Source organism: Ursus americanus, chromosome 4 (assembly GCF_024610735.1).
Source record: "Ursus americanus isolate L20-20 chromosome 4, mUrsAme1.1.p, whole genome shotgun sequence".
Taxonomy (NCBI): domain Eukaryota; kingdom Metazoa; phylum Chordata; class Mammalia; order Carnivora; family Ursidae; genus Ursus; species Ursus americanus.
Genome location: NC_142130.1, coordinates 42745944 through 42770794, shown reverse-complemented (window position 1 = coordinate 42770794; position 24851 = coordinate 42745944). Strand labels below are relative to the sequence as shown.

Below are 24851 nucleotides of genomic sequence, written 5' to 3'. Positions count from 1 at the left end.
CAACCGCTGCGATCCTGGGGCCTTGCAGTCACCAAAGCTCGCTTTGATATTACCTTGCCTATTGCTGGCGCCCTGTGATGACGCAGTGCTCCCTGATTGGCTCTGCAGCGGAGGCGGTGGTTTAGGGGGCCGAGAATTCTGTAAGCCGGACACGTGGTAGCGAACTACGAGGAGTTTGAGGGGTCTCTAGGCCAAAAGAAGTTGCGAGGTGTGCAGGTAAGTGCCTCCTTTTCCTGTTAGAATGGGGGCTACCACGGGTGGATGAGTTGCGTCGCGCCCAGACGCGTACTCGTTGTGTTGCAGTAACTGTAGTTGTACTCGTGACATGTTTCTCTTTCCCTTTTCTGGCTCTCCTGGTCGATCTTGGCTTCTCTAAGTCCAAATTCTCCCAAATCGTGTAAGCTTCACTGCATCTCAGAGAGAGAAGGGCCTCCTCTCCACCAGCCTCTGCCCAAGAATCAGGCTCTTAGCCGGAAGTGTTTTCTGGACTGCACAGGATACTTAGGAGGGTTGGGCCGATCTCCAATCCTTGAGCTAAGGGCTCCGCGAGGTCTGAGGCCAGTGGAGGGGGCCCGTGGAGTGAAGAAAAATCGTCCTTATCGACTGAACTTAGATGTTCCTGGAGGCAGTACTTTCTAGGATACGTGGGTTTGTAAGGCAGGGTAGTGGTTTACAGTGGGAGCTTTGAACCCAGCTTTGTGGCTGTATGACCTGAGGAAACTTTAATAACGTGGACCCTGGATTTACTCAACCTAAATCTGGGAATGTTGTAACGAAGAAAAATCAGTGTAAACATAGCGCTTTGCCAGGAAACATAAACTAAACTAGACTTGAGGTTGGTGAAAATGAGATCAGGGAATTTGTGTCTTCATCCTATTGCATAGATCATAGGACCTGCTCTGTAACTTGAGTGTCCATCAGAAGGGTGATGGTTGAGTAAATTGTGTCACATCCAATTTATGTAATATCATGAAGTAGTTACTTTAAAAGGGTAAGTTCTGTGTCTCTTCTTCAGGAAAGATATCCATTTCCTCCTGGGAAAAAGCACATTGTAGAGAAGTGCATACAGTGTGGTATGTTTCCATTTTTAATTAAAAAAAAAATCCCCTCCCATATAGGAGTATGTTTAAATGTTTGTATGAGTATGGAGAAATGTTGTAGAGGCTGGGAGGATGGATAGAGGCAGAGAAGGAAAATAAGGGAAACAAGAAGAAAAGCAACAACACTATAGCAAAATGGAAAATATGATTATAAAATTGTGTCTTAACATTACAGTTAATATGTAAACATTGCATATGTGTATGGACAAGATGGGACTTCTAATAGGCTATTGGTCTATTAGAATACAACCTCTAAAGCCAGACTTCCGTGATTTAAGTCCTGGCTCTGCCACTTCGCAGACAGTGACTCTATTACCCTCCATTTTCTCATGTGTAAAATGCACTTAATAATAGCATCTGTCTTTCGAGGTCGATATGATGATACATTTTAGCAGGGTTAATACGTAAAAGACACTAAATGCCCAATAAATGTTAGTTGCTACTATTGTCAATATGTGAAATTGTTGACTTATATTGTGATCACTGACGTATTTAGGTTTACTTCTACCATCTTATTTTGTATTTTCTATATTTGATGTGCTTTTCGGTCTCTTTTCCTCTTTCTTGCCTTTTATCGTATTAACCAGTTTTTCTTTATCATCCCGCATCCCTCAGCAACGGTTTCAGAAATTATGCATTCTGTCATTAATCTTTTAATGGTTACTTTAAGATTTTTGACACACGTACTTAACAGTTGGACACGATTCATTATCTCTCTCGCCCTCCCAAATAGGGTAAGGATTTTCGAATATTCTACCTCTGAATAGTCTCTGTCTCATCTTCTGTTATTATTTTCTAGAATTTTAAAGTCTATCATTTCTGTGTCTTTCTGAGTCAGCTCAGTGCACCATATTGTTTAGAAGTCCTTCAGACTTTTTTCTATGCACGTACAAACATTGTAGTGTGTGTGTGTACGCATGTGTTTATAAATATGTATAGTTTTTCTTTCACAAAAAAATGTGCTCACCTAAGCTTCTTCTTTTCCCTTAACATATTACAGTCTTGACAGTCTGTAGAGAATTCATCTAAAAAACATTTAGAAATGCCTTCTTCTGAGGGAATGCTGGGGAGGCGGGGCGGGGCATGGTGGCGCTGGGAGTGTTAGGACAGGTACAATGCTACCAGAGGTTCAGGGAATCTGTTAGCCCTCCTGAAGGCATACATCCATTGACAGCTTATCACTTGCCCTTAAATTGATAAAGTTTTTTCCATGAACCATTTCCAGGTGGTTTTTTAAAATGGTTTTTCCTTAAGACTTACCCAGGAACTCCGTTTGTAAAAGTGAAGTGTGAATGTATATTTTGAAAAGCGTAACACCGCAGATCTTAGAAGTTACCTATGGTGCGTGACCCACAGGGGAGAGGGTGATGACGAAGGCAAATAAAAGTCAGTTGATATTTTGGAGACTTATGGTTTGTTTCTTGAGAAATTTGCTTGGTTTCGATTATATCCTTCCCACAGCAAGTTTTTAAAAAACGTGTACGTGAGTATGCATTTGTGTGTATTTATGTTTACATTACTCCGTAATAAAAAACTCGTATTTGAGCCCTTAGAAAATGGGTGCACTTATGAAAATTACCATAAACAGAAAGGTGAATGGGGAAAGGGAAGTGTGGTTCTTCTAACTCTGGGCAAGGTTGCATTTTTTTTAATGTTGATTTCCAGCTATTTTTGAATGAAATGAATATTTGTATTCATTCTCATGATACAGAGAATCACTGACAATAGCAGTTTATCTATTACAATACTTTTTCTTAAATGCAGCCATCTACTTTTCCTTGTTTGCTTTTTTCTTTGGTGACACGTTAATTTATCATCATTAGGATGGGACTCTTAAGAAGCCCAAACAGTGGATGTGAGGACATAGCATCAGAGTCCTGCACTGCAGAGAGAGCCAAGTGGATATTCCTCTCTAGCTGACCTAGTGGGTTCAGTATACTAAGCTGAGGATTTTGAATTTTATCTTTAAAAATATGGGTATTAGGGGCGCCTGGGTGGCACAGCGGTTAAGCGTCTGCCTTCGGCTCAGGGCGTTATCCCGGCTTTATGGGATCGAGCCCCACAGCAGGCTCCTCTGCTATGAGCCTGCTTCTTCCTCTCCCACTCCCCATGCTTGTGTTCCCTCTCTCTCTGGCTGTCTCTGTCTTTGTCGAATGAATAAATAAAATCTTTAAAAAAAAAATATGGGGATTAAACTTTTGTGCATTGTATCACAAGAGAACCTATCTCCTCATCTAAGAACATGGTGGCCAGTATCTTCTAGAGCTCCCAAGGACCTAATGACAGACCTTGGGTTAAGAATGAAGAAATCGGGGTGCTGGGTGGCTCAGTTGTTAAGCATCTGCCTTCGGCTCAGGGCGTGATCCCAGCATTCTGGGATTGAGCCCCGCATCAGGCTCCTCCGCTGGGAGCCTGCTTCTTCCTCTGCCACTCCCCCTGCTTGTGTTCCCTCTCTTGCTGGCTGTCTCTCTCTATGTGTCAAATAAATAAATAAATCTTTAAAAAAAAAAAAGAATGAAGAAGTCTGTTTCTTCAGTTGGGGGAACAGTGGGAAAGGGAGATAAGAGAAAATGCTTTCAAAATTGAGTGGATGATTAATCACATTTGAAACTCTTCTGTTAGAAGATGGGGACTCCTGGAAGGTGTTCATAACCTTCCACAAGCATAGGTCTAAGAGGTCCCCAACAGAAAGCTAAGTCTTGGAAGCCAAGAGTCTGGGCTTCCAGATCTAGCTGCTGCTTCCCTCTTGGAGAGTCCCTGTGTTTAACCTAGGGGAATCTGACTTTGGTTGTATCTGACTTTGGTTGTATTAGAGAACCAGTGGGTTTCCTTTCAGTTATCTTTACGTATCTAATCATTACTTACCCTTCCTATTCCAGATAAGGTGCTCACATGGCATTTGGATTCCTGTGTGGTACCCTATAGGGCATGAATACAGTAATTGGTCCTCCTTCCTTTTTTGGTTCTCAGATTAAATAATGTGCATTCTGATTTTGTTGTTCCTTCTTCAAGATTGATTTGTTTGAGCCTGATCTGTCCATCAGGTGATCTGTGGATGGACCTGTGCTAGGTGTATGGACAAGAGGGTGGATCTGTGCTAGGTGTATGGACAAGATCAGCCTCCAGGGCTTGCTACATAAAAGGACCAGGGGCTAGTCCACCAAGATCCCTGATAAAAAGTAATACAGAATTGCTTGTGAATTTCATGGATTCTCTATGTGGTTTCTTACTTCCATTTGGACACTATATAAGAACAAATTGGAAAATAATCTCACCTCTCAGAGATAATCTCTATATTTTAATGTATGTTTTTCCATATAGTTTAATAAACACCAGAATGCTGTTTTGGAACCTGCTTTCTTTACTTAACAACGTATTGGGAGAAATTGCTATGTTGCCTAGTATTCTTTCAAATTGGAGATAGGAAAAATAGATCAAATCAGTAATCAGTATGGCCTAAGCAGCGTGACCTTCTATATACATTTTCTTTTCTTTTTTTTTTTTTTTAAAGATTTTATTTTATTTATTCGACAGAGAGAGAGACAGCCAGCGAGAGAGGAAACACAAGCAGGGGGAGTGGGAGAGGAAGAAGCAGGCTCATAGCGGAGGAGCCTGATGTGGGGCTCGATCCCAGAACGCCGGGATCACGCCCTGAGCCGAAGGCAGGCGCTTAACCGCTGTGCCACCCAGGCGCCCCCTATATACATTTTCAAGGCTGAAAGCTAGTGTTTGGCAAAAGAGTGCACACTCTTTCTGTGATTAGTCCTTACTCCTGTCCTTCCATTTGTTTGATTTTCATCAGTGCAGACAAAAATTCAATGACTGAATTTAAATGTGGTTGATGTCATCATTTTGCTCTGGGCCTTTGGGGAAAGTTATCTTATTCTCTCTGTGTCTTCTCCCATTTCCTTTTTCCTGATATCTAAAACAATTGTAGACTGGAAATAGGAATAAACATGTTGTCCTTCATCATCGTGTAAGTTACTTTCCTTGTAAAATGCTTAGCCTTTAGATGTCATGGAGCTCCTGAATTGACTGTTCTTTTCTTATCAGGACCTAGAGGAGTCTCTTAGAATGAAGCTGAATCTTACCAAGGTAGTTAATGGCTGTCGCCTAGGAAAAATAAAAAGCCTGGGCAAAACAGGGGACCACACCATGGACATTCCAGCCTGCCTTCTGTACACCAAGACCGGCTGTGCCCCACACCTGACCCATCAGACACTGCATACTATCCACGGGCTTCCTGCCATGGCTCAGCTTACACTGTCCTCGTTGTAAGTGTTAGACCCGATCACTTAAGTGTCAACTCTGGAAGCAGCTCAGATAAGTTAATAAGGCGCAGTAAAGAGAAAGACTTTTTTGATTATATGCACAAAATTTACAGATTTTTAGAATGAACTCAGGAGATGTCAAGTGTTAGACATCATCTGGCCCTAATCTGGAAGCCATAGGCCAGACCTACATTTCAGAGCTGCTTCACTCTTCCTCTGATCCAACTGTGCCAGGATGGTGGCCCTCATTGCCACCACTCCCAGAGGTGATAGGGCAGGAAATGCTCTGTGAGAACTAAACTTGGACTCTAGAGGCAGTCTTCATGCCCCAGCCTCAAATGTTTCCCTGTATCTGCACACGTACTTGTAGGTTATGAAAACAAAACTAATGGAGTTAGAGCATTTTATGTAATGTACGTACTGACTTCATGCTTAATTGAAGAACCCGCTGTATGATGAAATAACTCTGCAAATAATAGTGATTTTAAAGGGGAGAGGGGAGGAAGAAAATCCGGGCATTTGGAAGCAGTTGATCTTTGCGTTTCTGTTCTCACAGAACTACTTGTAAATGGAAGACCTGTACTCTGGCTGAAGAACACAGCCTAATGAGTCGGGACTCTTGAATAATGGTGTATTTTGTTGTTCAAGACTACGTTTACCGTCACATAGCTTGTTTGGGTGCAGAGAAGTGGGTTTCAGTGTTGCATAGAGTGTCTGTAGAATGATTCATTATTATGTGTTTTTCTGTTTTGCTTACAGGGCAGAACACCATGAAGTGTTAGCAGAATATAAGGAAGGGATTGGAAAGTTTATAGGTAAAGATTAAGTTATTTGTGGTTGCCTTGTGATACATTAATATATAAAAGTTTGGAGGTGCTATTGACTGATCTTTCATTCATACATTTATTAATTTAATGAGCATTTACTGGGCATCTAAGAACTACCCATTGGGGATTCAAAGATGAGTAGGAACAGTTGCTTCCCCGGTGGAACGCAGAGCCTGTCTGGAATAAAGATAAATAGGTAATTCGAGTAGGATGCAGTGACCATGTTTGCAGGGTTAGGAATATGCACATGTACCAGGAGAGCCCAGAGGGAGGAGCACGTAACTTGCTGTGGGGCTCATGTGGACAGAGGTCAGACTAAGGGAAGGATTCTTGAGAGAGGGAGGAAGAAGGGGTATCTCATCTGAGTCAAGGAAAAAGAGGACTTAGCCAGGTCCGGAGGTGGGTGCGGTGGTGGTGGTAGACAGGTGAGGGCAGACATCCCAGGCACAGAACAAAGACCCAGAAGTAAGAGATTGCATGGGACATACCTAAGATCCAAAGCAGTCTAGCCATGTTTGAGCCTAAAACATAAAGCAGAAGGTGAAGTGTTTATCTATAGCTGTATTCTGGTATGTTAATATTATCTTTCGTTCCAGAAATAGGATTTTATATGCAGATGCATGTGTCCATTTGTTTATAGGAAAAGCTTTGCAGTAGCAGCTTGAGAATCCATTCTTCTGTAGACCACTTTCTCCTGAACTTTCTCCCAATATCTAAGACTCACCTAAGTGAATGAAAATTCTGTTTCCATTGGTTATTCAGTCCTCTGCTTCTGTGGGGAATTGCATGGTGACTTGTTGGTCACAAGGCCCTGTTTTTAAGTAGAGGGATTTACGTAATGTTTTCCTTGGACTGAATCCAATTTTAAAACCAGCTTTAAAGTATATAAGCATATAATTAAGTGAAAATAGCTTAAAAAGCTTTCTAGAGATAACTGTAATAATAGAAATTATTGAAAAATAGGTGGTGAACTGCAGGGTCGTTTTTTGTTTTTATTTTTTGCTTGCTTTGTTTTCTGGGTCTTTTCAGTGAAATCCTTTTTTTTTTTCTTAATGAAAATGTAGGGTAGCATAGGAAATTTAAGCACATATGGTTTAGTAAGCACTTTTTTTTATTTTTTTTATATGACTATATTTTTGACTAAAGAACCTAAGAAATTGTCATCTTGAGTCAATGAAACTTACTGAGAATTCGATCCATTTTCAGTATCCTGCAGCTTCCCTGTAATTCTGCCCCTAGGTGCCATGGTGTGGGATAGCTTTATTATTAATGAGATTACCTTTTGACCATATCATTTTGTCTTTCCAGTAGCTAGGTCCTTTGAATGGTACCTAGAATGAACATACTTGATACTTTATTTTTCTTCAAAATGAATCAAGTAGAGTCAAAATGCCACTAAACACTTTTATTGTATTTCATACTTTAAGATACACTTTTCCTTTGTAGTAACTCAGTCATTAGACGTGAACCTTTAATTCTTTTTTCAGATGAGTAGGTTTTAAAGGTAATCTTTTCATTCATGTTGCTGGGCCTCTTGTAATTCTAAGATCGGGTATGAACAGTTTACTACGTCTAGAGATACTTTATCCACAGTACACATATGAAGCTGCTGTCTGTTACAACACAGTGTAATTGGTGATGTAAGTGCTTTCAGGAGGTCTGTTTTATGTTTACACAGGCATGCCAGAATCGCTCTTGTACTGTTCCCTGCATGATCCAGTCAGCCCCTGCCCAGCCGGTTACGTAACAAACAAGGTGTGTTCTCAGAAGGGCCTCTAAGGCTGCAGCTTTGTCCCAGAAAGTTAGCCTATTGTATCCTTCCAGTTCTAGATCCCACTGCCTGGGATGCTAGCCCGTTCCCTACCCCTTTATACCTTCTTATGTCAATGGATATAGTGGGATGAGTGGTTTATAGGAATTAGAGTAGGGCTGCCTGCAGATGGGGTTAAGGTAAGGAATATATTCTCAGCATTTTCATTGTTAGGGATGAAGGAGGGTCAAGTACATGGCAAAAAAAGAAATTGCTATGATGGTAGAAAGCAATAGTTTTTTTATGCCGTGCTTTATTTGCAGTTTTAACCACCTCAGGAAGTGCTAGGAAAGTTGCTGATGAGTGTTATCACATGTATAACTATATATAGTGGAGTCTCAGTGTAATCCTGCTTGCTTTTAGAACAGCATTTGCAAAGGCTGGGTGCACAGCCAGAGATTTTAGCTAGTGAAGAGCAGTATCAAAAGGAACTGTGTTAAAAGTTTCCACCTGAGACATGGCACATTGAGGACTTCGTGCTGGCGAGGCCTCCGTATGTGCTGCTACTTTACAAATGCACCTGCTTTTCCTGCACCCACTATACTGATGTCAATGATATCTATTAATCTTACCTAAGATAAGTATTTTAGATTATTCTTCTGCTTTAAACTTTTTTATTTTGTAATTTTAATCCAAAAGTGAATATTTTTACCTCTGTTACGTACCCCATTTGTAAGGGAGAGACGATTCATTTAAACAGTGTTCTTAAGCCTTAGGCCAGAATAAAAAGACTCTATGTGGCTTCCCCATTTATGCCCTTGTCAATCTCTTCTAAGAAGAAAGATACGATAGGGGAAGGAGTAACCAAAGAAGGAACATTACAAAGAGAAGCTTACGTCCTGTCTGACTTCCTTATGTCTGTATCTAACTCATCCAGTAGACACTTACTAACCTTCAATAATGTGCGAGGCCCTAGACTAGGCTTTTGGGGCACAAACATGAATTGGGATACTCTAGTCGGACAACTATACAATGGTGTGATAAGTACTATCGTTTCTATAAAAGAAATAAGTACAAATTGCTGTAAGAGCTTAGAAGAGTGAGTGATGGATTATGCCTAGATAGTTTTGGGGGCACAATAGAGTAGATGATATTTGAACTTTGTCTTGAAGGATGCATGGTCTTTTACCAGGCAAAGAAGTAGGGGGAGGGCATTCAGCAAAAAGGAACAGTGTGATGGAAGACACCATGCATGGGGTAGGGTCTCGGAGAATGGAAGACTGGGCTGGAAAGGTATAACAAAGAATTTTGGGGGCTAGCTCAGAAGCTGGCTGTGCGGCCACTGATGGATTCTCTATGAGCTATAAGGTGCTCGGAGAATTGGAATGTAGTACAGGAAGCTGCTTCTACCTACCGTGTCTAAGATAATGAAATAACACCATCTCTCTATTTGTAAAGAAGAATTAAATTCGGTATTGCTTTATCATTTTACTATTTCCTTTTGATTTGCATTTTACTCTTGCTGATTCCTCATCATTTTGTTCCATGGCAGTCTGTGTCTGTGTGGGGTCTTGGGGGACGAGTGGAAATGACTGCTTCCAAGTTCATGGCAATTCAGCAGGCCCTTCAGCCAGACTGGTTCCAGTGTCTCTCAGATGGAGAGGCATCTTTCGAGGAAGCAACTTCCATGAAAAGAGCCAGAAAGTCTGTTGATCGGTCGCTTCGATTCCTGGATAATTGTGTACGGCTGCAGGAAGAGTCAGAGGTAAGGCTGCACTGCCCACCACTCCTTTCTGTTGGAAACTCTCGCTTACTGACGTTCCATACTTACTGACGTTCCATACTACTGCTTTCTCTTCTCCTCCTCCTGCTTCTCTGCTTCTCACTTCCTGGTATCTTTTACTGTCCTATTTTCTTTTCCTGAACCATCAGTATTCTAACTGTCTAGAATTCTTAGGCTCTCTTTTCACCCCGTTCTGGATGTTTTCCCTGGGCAGCCTCCCCTGGGATTCAGTTGTTGAGTAATTCCGAAATTGCGTGGGTAATCAAGCTCACTCTGCTCAGCTTCAGAATTATATAAAGTGGACTTCATCTGGGCTCTACTAGAGTATCCCTCACATGCACCTCAAACTCAGTATCTGATCTCCTCAAACCTATTCTTTTCCTCTCTTAGTTCACAGCAGCCACCAAGGTCCTCAACCCAGATGTTTGAGTCTTTCAAGACTCCTTTTTAAAAAAACTTCATTTAAAATCAATTAACATATAATGTATTCCTAGTTTCTGAGGTAGAGTTTAGTGATTCATCAGTTGCATATAATACATAGTGCTCATTACATCACATGCCCTCCTTAATGCCCATCACTCAGTTACACCATCCCCCCATCTCCCCTCCAGCAACCCTCAGTTTGTTTCCTATAGTTAAGAGTCCCTTATGTTTTATCTCCCTCCCTGATTTCATCTTACTTTATTTTTTCCTCCCTTCCCCTATGTTCATCTGTTTTGTTTCTTAAATTCCACATTCAAGCCTCCTCTTAATACCCAATTTAATATCCAGTTGTTTGCTCCTTCTAGATTCCATCTCCCTAAATGTATCTAGGATCTGCTCCCACCTCCCCATCTTTCTTATCACCACCTTGAGGCATAATAACCTCATCATTTCTTATGTAGACATTACCTTTTAATTATTCTGTCTCTTCTCCTTTCCATTCAATCCATCTTCAGCCCTGCTATCTGAGAGATCTTCATAAAACACAAATAGGAGCCCATATCCACTTCCCTAAGAAAATTTAATGACTGTTTCAACTCTTACGTGACATGGGCAGGCTGCTGTGACCTGGCCTCCGCCAACTCCGCCAGCTCAGTGCCGACTGCTTTCTCCTGTGGCTGTGGCCCTTCTGAGTCACCCGCAGTTCCCTAAGGTATTACCCTATTCCATTCTGCTGAGGCTGTACGCGGACTTCCTTCCAGACTGTTTCTTTTTTTCCTTATCTCCAGCTATACTGCTTCTCTTGCTTCCAGATCCAGCTCATTCCATTCATCGTTCTAGGGAACTGTCCCTGATCCTTCCAGGAAGTTCTGTTCATCCTTTGCCACTCCTTTAATTTGTATGTGGCTCTGTTACAGCCCCAGTCATATCGTAGTGCGATGATTTCTCTATGTGTTTGTCTTTATTAGATTATGACCTCCTTAAACTCAATTTCTGAGTGTCCTTTTTGTATCTCCGTCGTGTAGCAGAATATCTGCCATAAGTAAGCCCTCAGTAAATGCTTGCTAGTGGTGGCTGGTTATGACGGGGTGGGGAGGATGACGCTGTGGCGGTGGATCCGAGATCCTGGTAGGAGAGTGAATGAAGCTGAGAAAGGATGCAGTCTCTAGGAGAGAGCAGAGCTGGTGAGAGAAGAGAAGGTGCGACTGGAGGGGACAGTTCTGTGTTGAGATCACTTACATGGAGTAGTCCTGGGCAGTGGTTAGGTCCCACTGTGGCAAAGTGCGTTCAGGTTGAGGAACGTTGTTATTTTGAGTGTACCAATAAAAAACATAATTGGCTGATAAAGTTAGTAGACATAAAATGATTAGAGGAAACGTAGTTGTCACGCTGAATGGAACTCTCAGTATCTGCAGTAAGGGTTCAGCGTGGGGACATTGCCGTGGGTCCTAATTGTTAGTGTTGCTCACTAGCAATTGTTTTGAGCCAGTAATTATCCTCGTAGGATGAGTAGTGTTTACGTGAGTAGAAAGGAGGACAGGGAGTGTGACAGCATGATTATTAGAACAGCCGGATGAGCCTCAAGTCCCTCTTCCATGCTAGTCAGCCTTACCGTTTCACATTACTGCTGTGTGGTGGTCCCTCTTTCTATCCCTGTGATCATAGCTGTTGTCTTGATATGATTATTAGTAGCGTCCCCTTTTACGCTTCCACGTGTCCCATATTTTTTTTTGAAAGAGAACTATTTATTACTTTTACGTGCAGAAAATTCAACGGCTCGCACTTAGCCCAGTTTGGTGGCCAGTTCTTTAGCCTCTGCCTTTTTCAGCTTGGCCATGTGAACCACCGACTTTGGACCCGGGACACTGTCTCCCCAGTGATGGCAGCAGATCTCATCATATCTGTCATTGTAATTGGTTCTAATAGCTTCTAGCAGCTTAGCCCGAGCTCCTTTGTCTTCCAAGTTAACCTGTGTGACTGCAACAGCAGTGCAGGTCTTCCTGTGGACCAGACACTCCAGCCTGGCCTTCCCCTTGATAATGCAGTAGGGAACCCCCATATTATGACACAGCACGGGCTTGAAGACAGTCAGCTGAATGGGATCCACAGCATGTGTGATCACTACCAGCTGAGCCTTCTTGTTTCCCACCAATGTGGTGACCATTCACCCCAGCTGGAAGGACAGGCGGCATCTTAGTGGAGACATTCCCTTTGCTGGCTGCTTTCTTCTCAGCTCAGGCCATAATCTCTGCTTCTTCTCTTGCTTTGTCTCTGGTCTGTATTTGTGGGCCAGCTTAAGTGGTTGAGTAGTTGTTTGGCGGTGCAAGGCCAAGGTCTTGGGTGAACTGGTTAATTGCGGGAGGTACTTTCAGACGTTTATAGAGAAAAGCCCTTTGCCGCTGCAGCTGGATGTAGTAGGGCCATTGGACAAAGCAGGTGAGGTCCCTTTTGGGCTGGATATCCTGTCCAATGCCAGAATTCTTGGGCCTTTCCTCAGGCAGGGGATTGATCACCTTCTTGGCCTCCTGCTTCTTCGTGACAGCAGGGGCCAGGGCCACCTTCTTCCCCTTAGCCTTCTTTCCTTTTGGCATCTTGAGTGGCTGGCGGAGAGAGCACATGTATTCCATTTTAGACAATAAATTAGATGATTATACTTCTTAGTCCACGAACGGGGGTTTCCTAGATAGGGCTGTGCCAGTCACGTAAAAGGGCAGGCCCGTGTAACTACCTGCTTTGTATGTCTGCACACATCTTTCCCTTTTCCTGTGATTTCTTCCTTTTTTACTCACTAGATTTTCTTATGCTGAATGCCCTTGAATACTGAAGCTCCCCAAGGTTCTGGTGTCAGCTTTCTTTTCTTCTCCATATATTTCCTAGGCCAGGGATGGCAAATGGGTTTCATCCCAAGGTGCTTGGAGCTGTGCCTGGGTGCAGCAGGAAGAGAGCATCTGCCAGCCATGTCTGCCGTGGAGAGTGGCAGCGGTGTGCCAGGTGTCCGCTGTTCCAGCCTGGGTAGTCACATTTGTATCACACGTGTCCTCAGTGGCTAATGACCTCCAACTCAGAATGCACAAAACAGAATGATCCTCTTGCCTCACCGACCACTATCTTCCAAGGATTCTCTGTCTTTGCTCTTCCCATCATCTCCCTGGACTTCCAAAAGAGGAGCCAAGAGTCAGCCTAGACTTTTCATCCTCTCCGTGGGCAACTAATTGGTCGTTTGTTGATTACAGCTTCTTTTTTTTTTTTCCTTTTAAAGATTTTAATTTATTTGAGAGAGAGAGAGCCCGTGTGTACGGGGGGGGGCAGTGGGAGGGGAAGATGCAGACTCCCCACTGAGTGGGGAGCCCAGTGTGGGGCTCGGTCCCAGGACCCTGGGATCACGACCTGAGTCCAAGGCAGATGCTTAACCAACTGAGCCACCCAGACACTCTTGTTGATCGTACCTTCTGATGAAGTTTTGGATCCTGTCCCTCCCCTTCACCCACTGCCACTGCCTTAGCCTGGGTCTTCTTCGTTTTTCACTTGAATTACTAAACTTGCCTCCTATGTAGCCTTTAGCCATACTCACTCTTAATTCATTCTCCACACAGCGGCCCAAGTGTTCTTTCTGATTGTGTCCCTCCTGCTTAAACTGAGAAGCAAAATTCTCTCTTCACAGCATTCCAGACTCTCTCCCCATTCCTCTCTTCTACCAGAGAGCCACTATTGATTTGCATTTTTATTTTTTAGTTGCATACACATAGTTTTTACATATGTGCATTACTGTATGGGGTTTTAATTACATGAGTATGATCATATGTTCAGAAATGTGCTTGTTTTTGTTTAGCAATATCTCAAAACTCTTTCTCTGTCAGTGCATATATTGCCATATTTTTAAAACACCTGTGTAGGAAGCCATATTATGAATGTATCATAATTCATGTAAGCCTTTACTCTGTTGATGTAAAGAAGTTGAAGTTGTTGAAGTTGTTTCCAGTTTTACTTATTGTAAACATTTTGTAAGTATACCTTAATGCATATGAATGAATATATTCGTCGGAATGATTCTTAGAAGTGGAATTTAGGACATAAAGATAAAGCATTGGCATTTTGAAAAGTGTTGCCTACTTCCCCTACCAGGAAGCCGAACTAAGTTTTACTCTCTCTAGTTATCAGAGAAAGTCATTTCTCTAACACTTTTACCTCCACAGTGTTGCTATCTGTCTTTTAACTATTTTGTCAGAGTGATGGGCAAAAGTGGTATCTAACTGTTTCCAATTTGTATTTCCTTCCTGGTGAGCGTTAGTTACTCTCCATATGTGTACAGGGCATTGACATTTACTTTTCTGAAGTTCATATTCACATATCTGCCCAGATTTCTATGGGGTTGTCACTTCCATAGAAGATTTGTTAGAGGTTTTCTATGGTGTAAGTACTTGTCTATTCCAATAAGCAGTGAGCTCTCCTTTGCCTTTGTTGAGAGTGTATTTCACTAGAGAAGTTTTGTACTCAAATACGTTAGCCTTTTCTGGTAAGCTTTAGCTTGCTTAGGGAGGCCTTCCTTACTCCAAGATTATAAAAACTTGAACATATCTTTTTGAGACTTGTATAACTCTTTAGTATGTTTAGATTAGAGGGCCATGTGGGATTTATTTTTCAGGATGGTGTGCGGTGTAGTTTTATTTTTTTCCAAACGGATAGTCAGTTATCCCAACCACAGAGTTCTTAAAGTTAAATCTAACGGAGAGACTTGGAGGTAGCCTAAAGCAGGCCTGGATAGTCATTTAAATAAACGAAAACTGATCCTTTTGTCCTTCCCCTCTCATACTTGCTCAGTGTGTGTCTAATTTAACCTAAGCTCAAACATGACTGCATGTATTGATTGCTCCGTTTTCCTCAGTCTTTTCTTACCTATTTGGGTGGCTTTCAAGTTGTGTGTTTTGGAGGCCCTAAAGGTCCTCAGGGAGGAGGGAGCCCCATCCCCCTTTCATGCTTCAATTGTAGAAGCTGCCCTGAGATCTCTTCCATGTGATGTCCATTTAAACAAAGGTCTCCACTACTGGAAACAGTTAAAAGCATTCAGTCCTTTCTCCCTTTAGGTCCTTCAGAAAAGTACCATCATCGGAGTGATTGAAGGTGGAGACGTGATGGAGGAGAGGCTGAGGTCAGCACGAGAGACAGCCAAGCGACCCGTAGGTGGCTTCCTTCTGGATGGCTTTCAAGGGAATCCGGCCACCCTGGAAACTAGACTGTACTTGCTGTCATCAGTCACTGCAGAGCTGCCGGAGGACAAACCAAGGCTAGTGTTCAGTTGGGATGCAGACCACGCCTCCTGGGCCACAGAGCCGGAGTGCGGGTGTTCCGTATTACGCACAGTGTCTACACGGGCACGTCTTTTGATGAACTGATGATGTCCTTTCTGGGCTGAGGCAGACTGGGGGGGGAGTTTCCATCACGGCTGTTGTGCCTTTGATGTCAGAACTAGAGGAAGACAATTGCCATGTGAATTAGTTTATTTGATCCATATAAGTGAGGGCAAGTGTTGTACTGTTTCTACTCATTTTTGTGCCAAATGCAGATTTTGTTTTCTATTCATTATAACACGGTGTCTGGGGACAGGTAGAAAATTATGAGGAACTCTGGCCTTAATCAAGGAAAGTTGAGGACAGATGTGGGGTGCCTGGCAGAATGAACGTGGGCTGTAGTAATAATAAGGACGTTGAAGAAATTCTTAGACTGGAGGCAGGTAGTTAAGTCACTTCGAAATCAAGAGGACTGGCAACACTAATGGGGCTGGTTCTTTCCATAAACACAGGATTCACTATGTAGTAGTGTAGAGAAACGATCTGCAAGATTCAAAGCTCAAAATCCCAAGGTTCTGAGTGCAGCTCATGTCTTATTAGACTACCACATTTTTCTTTTTTTTTCCTTCTCTTTTTTGTTCTAAATCCTTAGTCTTTCATCCAATTTGGTATGAATATTCATGCTTTTTTCCTACAGATCTATTAAGAGGTTTGATTATAGGATGCTGCTTTTTATGCTCCTTGGGCTGTTGGATGGTATATAGTATATGTAAATTTTACCAATTTTAAAAAAATCTAGGTATAACTTGCAATAAAGTGTGTGAATCTTACGTACAGTCTGATGACTTTTTCCATACGTATACAACCCTGGAAACGTCAGCCAGAGCAAGATACTTCCAGCACCCTGGGCAGCACTTGCCTCACAGTTTGAACCTAGCTGTCTGTGTTCATTGCTCCGCATCCTGTGCTGATTTCGTTCCGGTGCAGATAACAATTCAGCACTAGTATTTCTAGTCATTTTCTAGACTTCTTTGAGCTAAGTGCTCACAGATGTCTGTTACTGGATTTGAGAGCTGGGATTGTTTTTACGTGCGTAGAAATGCCAGCTTCAGTTGGAGAGGAGTTCTAAAACATTACGTTAGTTGAAGGAAACTGTACTCAGGAAAACCGGCATATATTTAAGTGTTCTGGTTGTTTAATATTACATAAGCCTTTTTTGGACTTCTCTTAGAAATCAGGGAGTCTGTAAGCTTTTCTCTGCCAGTTCATAAAAGGGACTATGGGTAGAAAAACAAACATAAAAAATAGCAGCCAGCCAGCCAACCGTGATCTAGGGCACCTCCCCCTCTTGCTTTAGTGGCAAAACCTGGTGAAGTGGTCTGATCACTCCCAGAATGCCTTATCAATTACCTCTGAAAATACCATCTCATTCCACCATGCAGACTTTTTATTAATGGAGAAAATAAAAGAAGAATAAAGAGAGTCAAATAGAGTCTCAGATCCGTATGGGCCGAGTTGAAATTCTGAGAGCAAGAGTGGCTTTGTAAATGAACCTATGAAGAATACAGTAGATAAAAAATGTCTTTCTTGAGCCAATTATAAAAAGGAATTCTAGGCAAAATACAGTTAAAACATGGAAAGTGTTTGAGGGGGAAATAAAGCGCACGGCTTTGCACTCTTTAAAACAATTTTTTTAAAAAATTGACGTATAGTTGACATAGCTTTGCAACCTCAAAAAAATCTGTGTAGCGGATGGATAGGCTATAAATACAAAGTTGAAGACTAGGGAGGTTGTTTAGAAGACATGGGTGGGGAAAGGAAACTAAACTTTATTGAACTTCTCTTTGGGACCCAAAACTCCACAATGTGCTTTTTCAAATATCTCCTTAATCTTCACAACAAGTCTGTGAGGTATGTATTACTACTCTTATTTTTAAGATTAAAAAACTAAAACCTGGAATGGTTAAGAAACCTTCCCAAAGTAGCACAGTAAGTAAATAAAGGGCAGAGCTGGGATTCCAGCCCGGCTCTCTCTGCTGCCAAAGCCCTATGTTCTTTTATCATATCTTATTATCTGTTGCCTGCCATGCAACTGTGTTTGGTGTGTTTCATTATTATTACTTTTATTTTTTTTAAAGATTTTATTTATTAGAGCGCACATGAGCAGGGAGAGGGGAGAGAGGGAAGAGTGGGGAGAGGGAGAAGAGGACTCCCTGCTGAGTGTGGAGTCTGACGAGGGGCTCGATCCCAGGATCCTGGGATCGTGACCTGAGCCGAAATCAGATGCTTAACCCACTGAGCCACCCGGGCGCCCTCATTATTACTACATTTACCACCTTCTGGAAAGAGTCTTTACTTCGTTCCTGGCATTGTCCTCACGTCACTGTTCTTAATGTTGTTTTCATAGGCTCATCTGTGGAGTCAGCCGGCCAGATGAGGTGCTCGAGTGTATTGAAAGGGGAGTGGACTTATTTGAGAGTTTTTTCCCTTATCAAGTGACAGAGCGGGGATGTGCCCTGACGTTCAGCTTTGATTACCAACCGAACCCTGAAGAGACATGTAAGTCTTCTGAAGTTAGTCTCTGTGTTACCCTCAAGTTTCTATTTCCTCTCCATTACTGGCCTTGAGTCACAAGCCAGAAATACGTGCGTACTGTAACGCCAGCGTTTGATAAAACTACCACATTTGTTTCTTACCTGTGTGCTCCGGCACGTCGGCCCGCAGAGCCGGGTACTTGGTGCCGTGCCCGTAGCTGCTCAGTATTAGGAGGTGATCTTAGAGTAAGCAGAACCAAGAAAAACAAAACCCTTCTGTTAACAGTCTGAAAAAAGAACATCCAGAGTGAATAGTGATGAAAATCTAAGAACAGAAAACCTTTGAACTACTTAGTAAAAGTTAATTCAGTTTTTCACAAAGGAGTTCTTGTCTGCTTTTTACAAACCCCATGCTATCAAAATACAGGGAATCTCTCACCCCCTCTGATCCTAGTGTCACTTTTCCTTTTTTTGGTTTTTTTTTTTTTAATACACAGAGATGTGAAAGCTAAGATTGCTTTGAAGCACCACCATTTTCTTGTATTGCTTAGTTTCTCAGAAGTCAAGAATATCAGTTTCAGAGTCTGGCACTTGACTGACAGAAGAAAAAAAATTGGGATATGGGCTTTGGGCTGGGGTCCCTTAGAGCATCTACCCAGTTTTTCTGGAGAATGTTACATGCCAGGTGTGCCCTCTGGCTTTCACAGGTGTGATTTCCTTTCCTGCTTCCTGCTGTCCTTTGAACTCTTCCTCTGTCACCGCTGGTCATACATTTAACTCGGGCCAGAGACTTCCTTGAAGATTCATTTTATTCCCCACAAGTTATTAACATTTCATCCAGAAGATGTTAGAGTTTTGTAAATCAACCTAACCATTAACCTAAATATAATTACTTCTGGAAACAAAATAAATCAGATTGGTCAAGTTCTTATATATAGGTCAATTTTGCTGTCCTTTTAACTGACTAGAACATAACGTATATGGATGGAAAAGCATACCACAAACATATGTTCATTTACAAGCTTAATTATTTCCACAAGTACATGGGTAACTGGTAGTCATTCTGTACCATGAATATTCAGAACTTAAGAACCTGATATTGAGTTCTCCGGAACAAACAAATTCCTTTTTGGCTAGAGAAAGCTGTTTCTTTATGATTAGGAAAACTGAAATAGTTCGAACGTTTTCCATTAAAGTGTTATTATTAATCATCTTTGTGTGTGTGTATATGTAGTAAATTAAAGTCTTTTGTCAATTACAAAGTGAAAATTACAAAGGAATAAGTTGCCTAATACAGGAACTAATAAAAGTTCCTCCCAGTGATAAGGATTTTCCGGAAAGCCAGGGCATTATTGTAGTTTACCACGTCAACATGCAAATTCATGGCAGCAAAATTATAACAGCCCGCTGCTCAATGCTCAGGTCACTTCTCTTTTTCCTTTGATCTGGACAAAATTACCTTCTTAGGACTGTCTGTCCATTCTCCTTGGCCATCCCTGAGTTTGTTACTACTCCTCCCCAATAATGCTTCTCTATTTGCCCCTGTTCAAGATAGCTGGCTCTTTGCATAGTAACTGGTGTTTCCCTTATATATCCAGGAATGTTCTTTGTTAGAGTTCAGGGGCACAACTCAAGACCCCATTTAGTTCTGGATAATCTGAGTTCCCTGGAAGGCTAGGGTCCCGATACAGAATACATAAATTAAAACCATATTCTACTTTTAATCTATTTGTAACATAAGCAGTTGCAAAACACGATTAATTCGCATGTATATGATGATGCGACATGACTCTAATATACACACACAATTTTTTTTTCTTTTAAGATTTTATTTATTTATTTGACAGAGAGAGAGACAACCAGCGAGAGAGGGAACACAGGCAGGGGGAGTGGGAGAGGAAGAAGCAGGCTCCCAGCAGAAGAGCCTGATGCGGGCCTCGATCCCAGAACGCCAGGATCACGCCCTGAGCCGAAGGCAGACGCTTAACGACTGAGCCACCCAGGCGCCCCTACACACACAAATTTATCTCTCTCTCTCTCAAACACACGCATACTCTCCCCAGCTGATTTTTTAAAGTCACTCCTTGACAGTATGATTATATATTATGTACCTGTAACCATAGTTTGCTTAGACATTGTTGAATCTCCAAGTTTTGATATTATAGAGAATATGTCAGTGATCATCTTGGTCCATATTACTACTTTTCTTGTGTCATTTCCTTAGGATAAATTCTTATGAGTGGAATTACAAGGTCGAAGAGCATAAAATAGTAACTAAAATAATCTCCCAATGGCCAGTCTTTATCTGATTTTCATTCAAGACTTTTTATTGTTTTGTCCTTCAGTATTACAACAAAATGGGACACAGGAAGAAATAAAATATGTGGCTCACACGAAGAAAATTAAAACGACCAGTTACAACCAAGAAATGACATCATTTGAAATTAATCTGAAGGAAAAAAAGTAAGGTTTTTCTTTTAGATTTTGATTTCTGACTTTTTAATTTCAGTCTCTTTTAAAAGTTTATGTAACTGTTCCCTTTTCAGTTTATGACTTCATAAAATATTTATAGTTGGATATTATTTGGGTCTTCTTAAATTCAGTTCCAGAAGAACTCTTTTTTTCTGCAAATGAATTTGTATACTTTATTTTGTCAGAAAAGTAAGGCTAGATAACTGTTGTTTTAGAGAGCCGTCAGAAAGATTAGACCAAATCCATTGTCTGGTGTCTTTTACTCTTTCCATTTACTTTAAATAATATCAGAGCAAAATAAAGATTTCAAGATAAAAAACAACAAAGTGTTTCAATTCTAAGGAACTTAAGTCATCTTGGTTATATACAGGTTATAAATCTTAAAATATTTCCCTCTGTGGAGAATGAACTAAGAGATCTTATAACTTTGTATTTGACCCAAAGTAGTAATTATTAGTGAACCACTGAGAGGTTTTTCTGTGAGTTTGGTATTCTCACTTTAGTGCTGCGGTATTTCTGGGCTTATGTAAAGGAACATTCTAGGGATTCAGACTTAATTTATATCTATCTAAGAATAGTACAGACTTGAAAATTTATGAAAGAATGTGAAAATCCTAGGTCTAATCTGCATTCTATAGGGGCTTTTTGATTGTAGGTCCGAAATGGTGACGTTTACTACATTCAACATCTTGAAAAATAGCCAAGGAGATTCATTTCTGTTTTTAAAATGCTGGGATAATATAAATGGGTGACTACTAAACTTCCCTCACATTATAGATTTGACTGGAAATTTTAGTTTTCTTTTTTTTTTTTTCTTTTTTAAAGATTTTATTTATTTATGTGACAGAGAGACAGCCAGAGAGAGAGGGAACACAGCAGGGGGAGTGGGAGAGGAAGAAGCAGGCTCCCAACGGAGGAGCCCGATGTGGGACTCGATCCCGGGACGCCAGGATCACGCCCTGAGCCGAAGGCAAACGCTTTAACGACTGCGCTATCCAGGCGCCCCTGGAAATTTTAGTTTTCTTATTGTCAGCACTAGACTTAAAGTTCAGATCTAGCACTACTCATGGCTTAGTGACCTTGGTCAAGTCATTTAACTTCCTTTTTTTTTTTTTTAAAGTAAGCTCCGCACCCAGTATGGGGCTTGAACTCACAACCCTGAGATTGAGAGTTGCATGTTCTACTGACTGGGCCAGCCAGGCGCCCCTTAACTTCTTTTCAATAGCTGATAAAAAGTAATACATATATAGTGCGTATTATGTGCCCAGCAGTGTCCAAATCCTTTGTTTTTTTTTTTAAGATTTTGTTCATTTATTTGACAGAGAGAGAGTGCAGGGGGAATAGCAGGCAGAGGGAGAGGGAGAAGCAGGCTCCCCACTGAGCAGGGAGCACGATGGACCTGAGGCTCGATGCCAGAACCCTGGGATCGTGACCCGAGCTGAAGGCAGACGCCCAACAGACTGAGCCACCCAGGCGCCCCTCCCTGCCTTTTTAAAGATTTTGTTTATTTATTTGACAGAGAGAGAGAATCCTTTGCTATATTAACTCATTTAAATCTTGTAAGATGCTGTTATTATACTTATTACCATTACAGATGAGAAAACAAAGACACAGAGGGAAGTTAAGTGCCTTGCCGAAGTGAGTTGTGAGCCGGGCATTAAACGTAGGCCAGGTAGCTCTGGAGCCCTTTCTTTCGACCCCCTTAGTAGCCTTCATTGGGAAATGACAATAAAAATGCCTGTCTTCAACGGTGGTCGCAGAGATGAAGTGAGAACAGTGTATATCAAAGTGCTCTGCAGTCCACACACACACACACACACACACACACACACACACACACACACGCAAAGCTCTGCAAGTGGAAGGTCGTACCGTGTCTTCTGTACTCGTTCTGGTGGCGAGTGGGAGAAGTGTGTCATGCATCAGAACAGCATTTACTGTCATCGTGTGCCGTTACAGTGTGACTAAGAAAGCTCGGCATGAGGGAGTGAGCCCGTGACTCTTGATGCTCTTGTGTAAGGCTCAGTCCAGGAGGTTGTGTCTGTCGGGGAAGACTCCCGAGTCTCCTGACTTATCGTGCTCTAGGTTAACTTCTCACCACATTGTCATCCTAAGCAGGTGCCCAGCACTACATTTGCCGGGCAGGTTATTGATGATGGGTTATGTACCAGCGGAACAGATAGCCTAGGCTGTGATGTCTTGTATTCCTCGCTTTCTGGACTAGCATTGTAACTTCCTTTCTCAGGTACCAGGAGGACTTTGATCCGCTTGTGAGAGGGTGTTCCTGTTACTGCTGTAAGAATCATACTCGTGCGTACATCCACCATCTGCTGGTGACCAACGAGCTGTTGGCTGGGGTCCTGCTCATGATGCACAACTTTGAACACTATTTTGGATTTTTCCACTCCATCCGGGAAGCACTAAAAAGCGACAGACTGGCACAGTTGAAGGAGCTGATCCGCAGGCAAGCATCTTGAGACCTGGCATCCGCGAGTCTGACTCTTCACGCTGAGCCTGTCCCGCTGTTGGAATGTGGGAAGAAGAGAACAAGGAATGATCTTCGCTTTATCATTTATCTTCGAGGATAAGGTCTGCTCATAAATAAGGAACGTTTGAGCAAACTCTGCCGACTGGAGGCTAAAGAGATTTCTTCTAAAGACTTAAGTGACCCCGACTGATCAGAAAGAATCGAACCATGACCCTTAATATTTCCGTGCTAACTCTTCTAGTCAGTGGAGCTTCGTTTAGTCAAAGACAAAAGCTTTAGCTGCGAAGGGACAGCCCTGAAGCGGGTTGATGAGGTTGTGTGGGTTCGCAGAGCTGGATCAGAGCTTGAAGAGAGATGCTGGGTCACGAGCAGCATGACTTCTGTAGACACGTGACTGTTGACTGCAAAAGGAAGCTGGCTGATTTAAGAGTTTCCTAGTTTTAATCCTCACGTTCTCAGGAGCCGCTTGGACACTTCTGCCTTCCAAGCCGCCTCACCGCTGCGGTCAGTCAGGAAAGGCTCTTGTGACTTGACTAGACTTGCATCTTCATGGAATGTGGGGCTCACACATTGCTCCTGGGATCAGTTGGCCCAGGGCACACGCCTTCATTTGACCACATGATCTTCGTGTGACTTGTCTCCCGAGAGCCCATGCAGTTGCCTGTTAGGAGCCAAAAGTTCGCTAGATGCTTTCGTCTGCTGATGCAGATCCGCAGTGGTCTGCCCTTCAGGCTCATTCATAGTCTAACCACATAGGAACTGTAGCCCCATCACTTGGGGGGTTTCATTCACCATGTGTTCACTAGGATGAGCCCCGGCCTGGCAATTGGAAGCCTGGGTTTCAGTTCTACTCAGTGACACCGGGCAAATCACTTAGCGCCTCCATGCCTATTTGCTCCTCAGCAAACAGGGACAGGCATGGGGGTAGGACTACAGGAACTTCCAAGATTCTAGCTAGCTGTAACGTTGGGGGACCAAAAAGTTTTAGATTACTGTCGTAGCCATCTTGTGTCCTTGTTTACTGATCTCTGTTGGCCTGGTGAAAGATGCAGTGGTGCCGGGAATCAGGTAACAGTGGAGATAGTTGAGAGCCTAGGAAGAGGTTTGGCCTGTGACTTTTGATGTGGTTGGTGAATTGGCATCAGCAGATCCTGAGGCTGGGAAGGCCTTCCTGGATTATCTCTGATTCTATGAGTTTTTTCTGCTTTCACCAAAGGAGTGCCAATCGTGTTGATGGTGTGACAGGTGATTTTTTTTTTTTTTCCTTTGGGCTTTTCTGCATTTGTCATGTTTTCTGTAAGAATATATACACACACAGTTTTTGTAAAAACAACCAAGAAAACCAAAAAAATGCCTTTGTTTTTGTAGGAGCGTGGAACATATTTGTTTTACATTCTTGGGCTATATTTTGCTATTTTTTCATTTCAGTGGGCATTACTGAACATTGTTTTAAATTATTATGTTGTTACTATACTTTTATGTGTTAGGTATCTGTATGTTTTTCTTTTATTGTTGGTTTAAGAATGTCCATGACATTCCTATAATCTCTCCTCCATGAATCGCAAGGGTATTTGTGAAAGATTTTCTGCTCTCAAGGATCTGCTTACTTTGAAATATATTGGACTAGACTTGCTCATATGTTTATATTCCTGTTCAATGCCAAATCCATTGTTGGAGGAGTATTAATATCCCAGAATCCATATAAAATTTATGAGTTTTATTTATGTTCAAAACACTGAATATTCTGCTCAGCATTGTTCATTTTTCTGGGTCTTTTTCTTATTAGCACATTTGAAAAAAATGTTTTTTTTCCATTAATGTAAGTCTATTAAAGTCAATAGCCAATAAACATTTTTAATTAAAAAAATATACTATCTTATTTCCTGTAAATAGTAGTGAGTCTGTTAAGCAAACTATT

General features: G+C 41.9%; 1 protein-coding gene and 1 pseudogene across 4 annotated transcripts; one reads left to right on the top strand and one right to left on the bottom strand.

Moving 5' to 3' along the window:
- Positions 1-91: 91 nt before the first annotated feature.
- QTRT2 (queuine tRNA-ribosyltransferase accessory subunit 2) lies at positions 92-24773 on the top strand. 4 transcript variants are annotated; one of them, XM_045785148.2, is made up of 9 exons: positions 92-216; positions 5154-5374; positions 6131-6186; positions 7877-7953; positions 9501-9713; positions 15236-15435; positions 17847-17998; positions 20319-20436; positions 22691-24773. In XM_045785148.2, the coding sequence occupies exons 2-9, from the start codon at positions 5175-5177 to the stop codon at positions 22920-22922; spliced, it is 1248 nt and encodes a 415-aa protein (XP_045641104.1). In that variant the 5' UTR covers positions 92-216; positions 5154-5174; the 3' UTR covers positions 22923-24773. The 4 variants fall into 4 exon arrangements, with proteins under 4 accessions (XP_045641104.1, XP_045641105.1, XP_045641106.1 ...); XM_045785149.2 differs by lacking the exon at positions 5154-5374 and having other exon boundaries at positions 106-216; XM_045785150.2 differs by lacking the exons at positions 5154-5374; positions 6131-6186 and having other exon boundaries at positions 106-216.
- LOC123784047 (large ribosomal subunit protein eL8 pseudogene) lies at positions 11938-12745 on the bottom strand (annotated as a pseudogene).
- Positions 24774-24851: the final 78 nt, after the last annotated feature.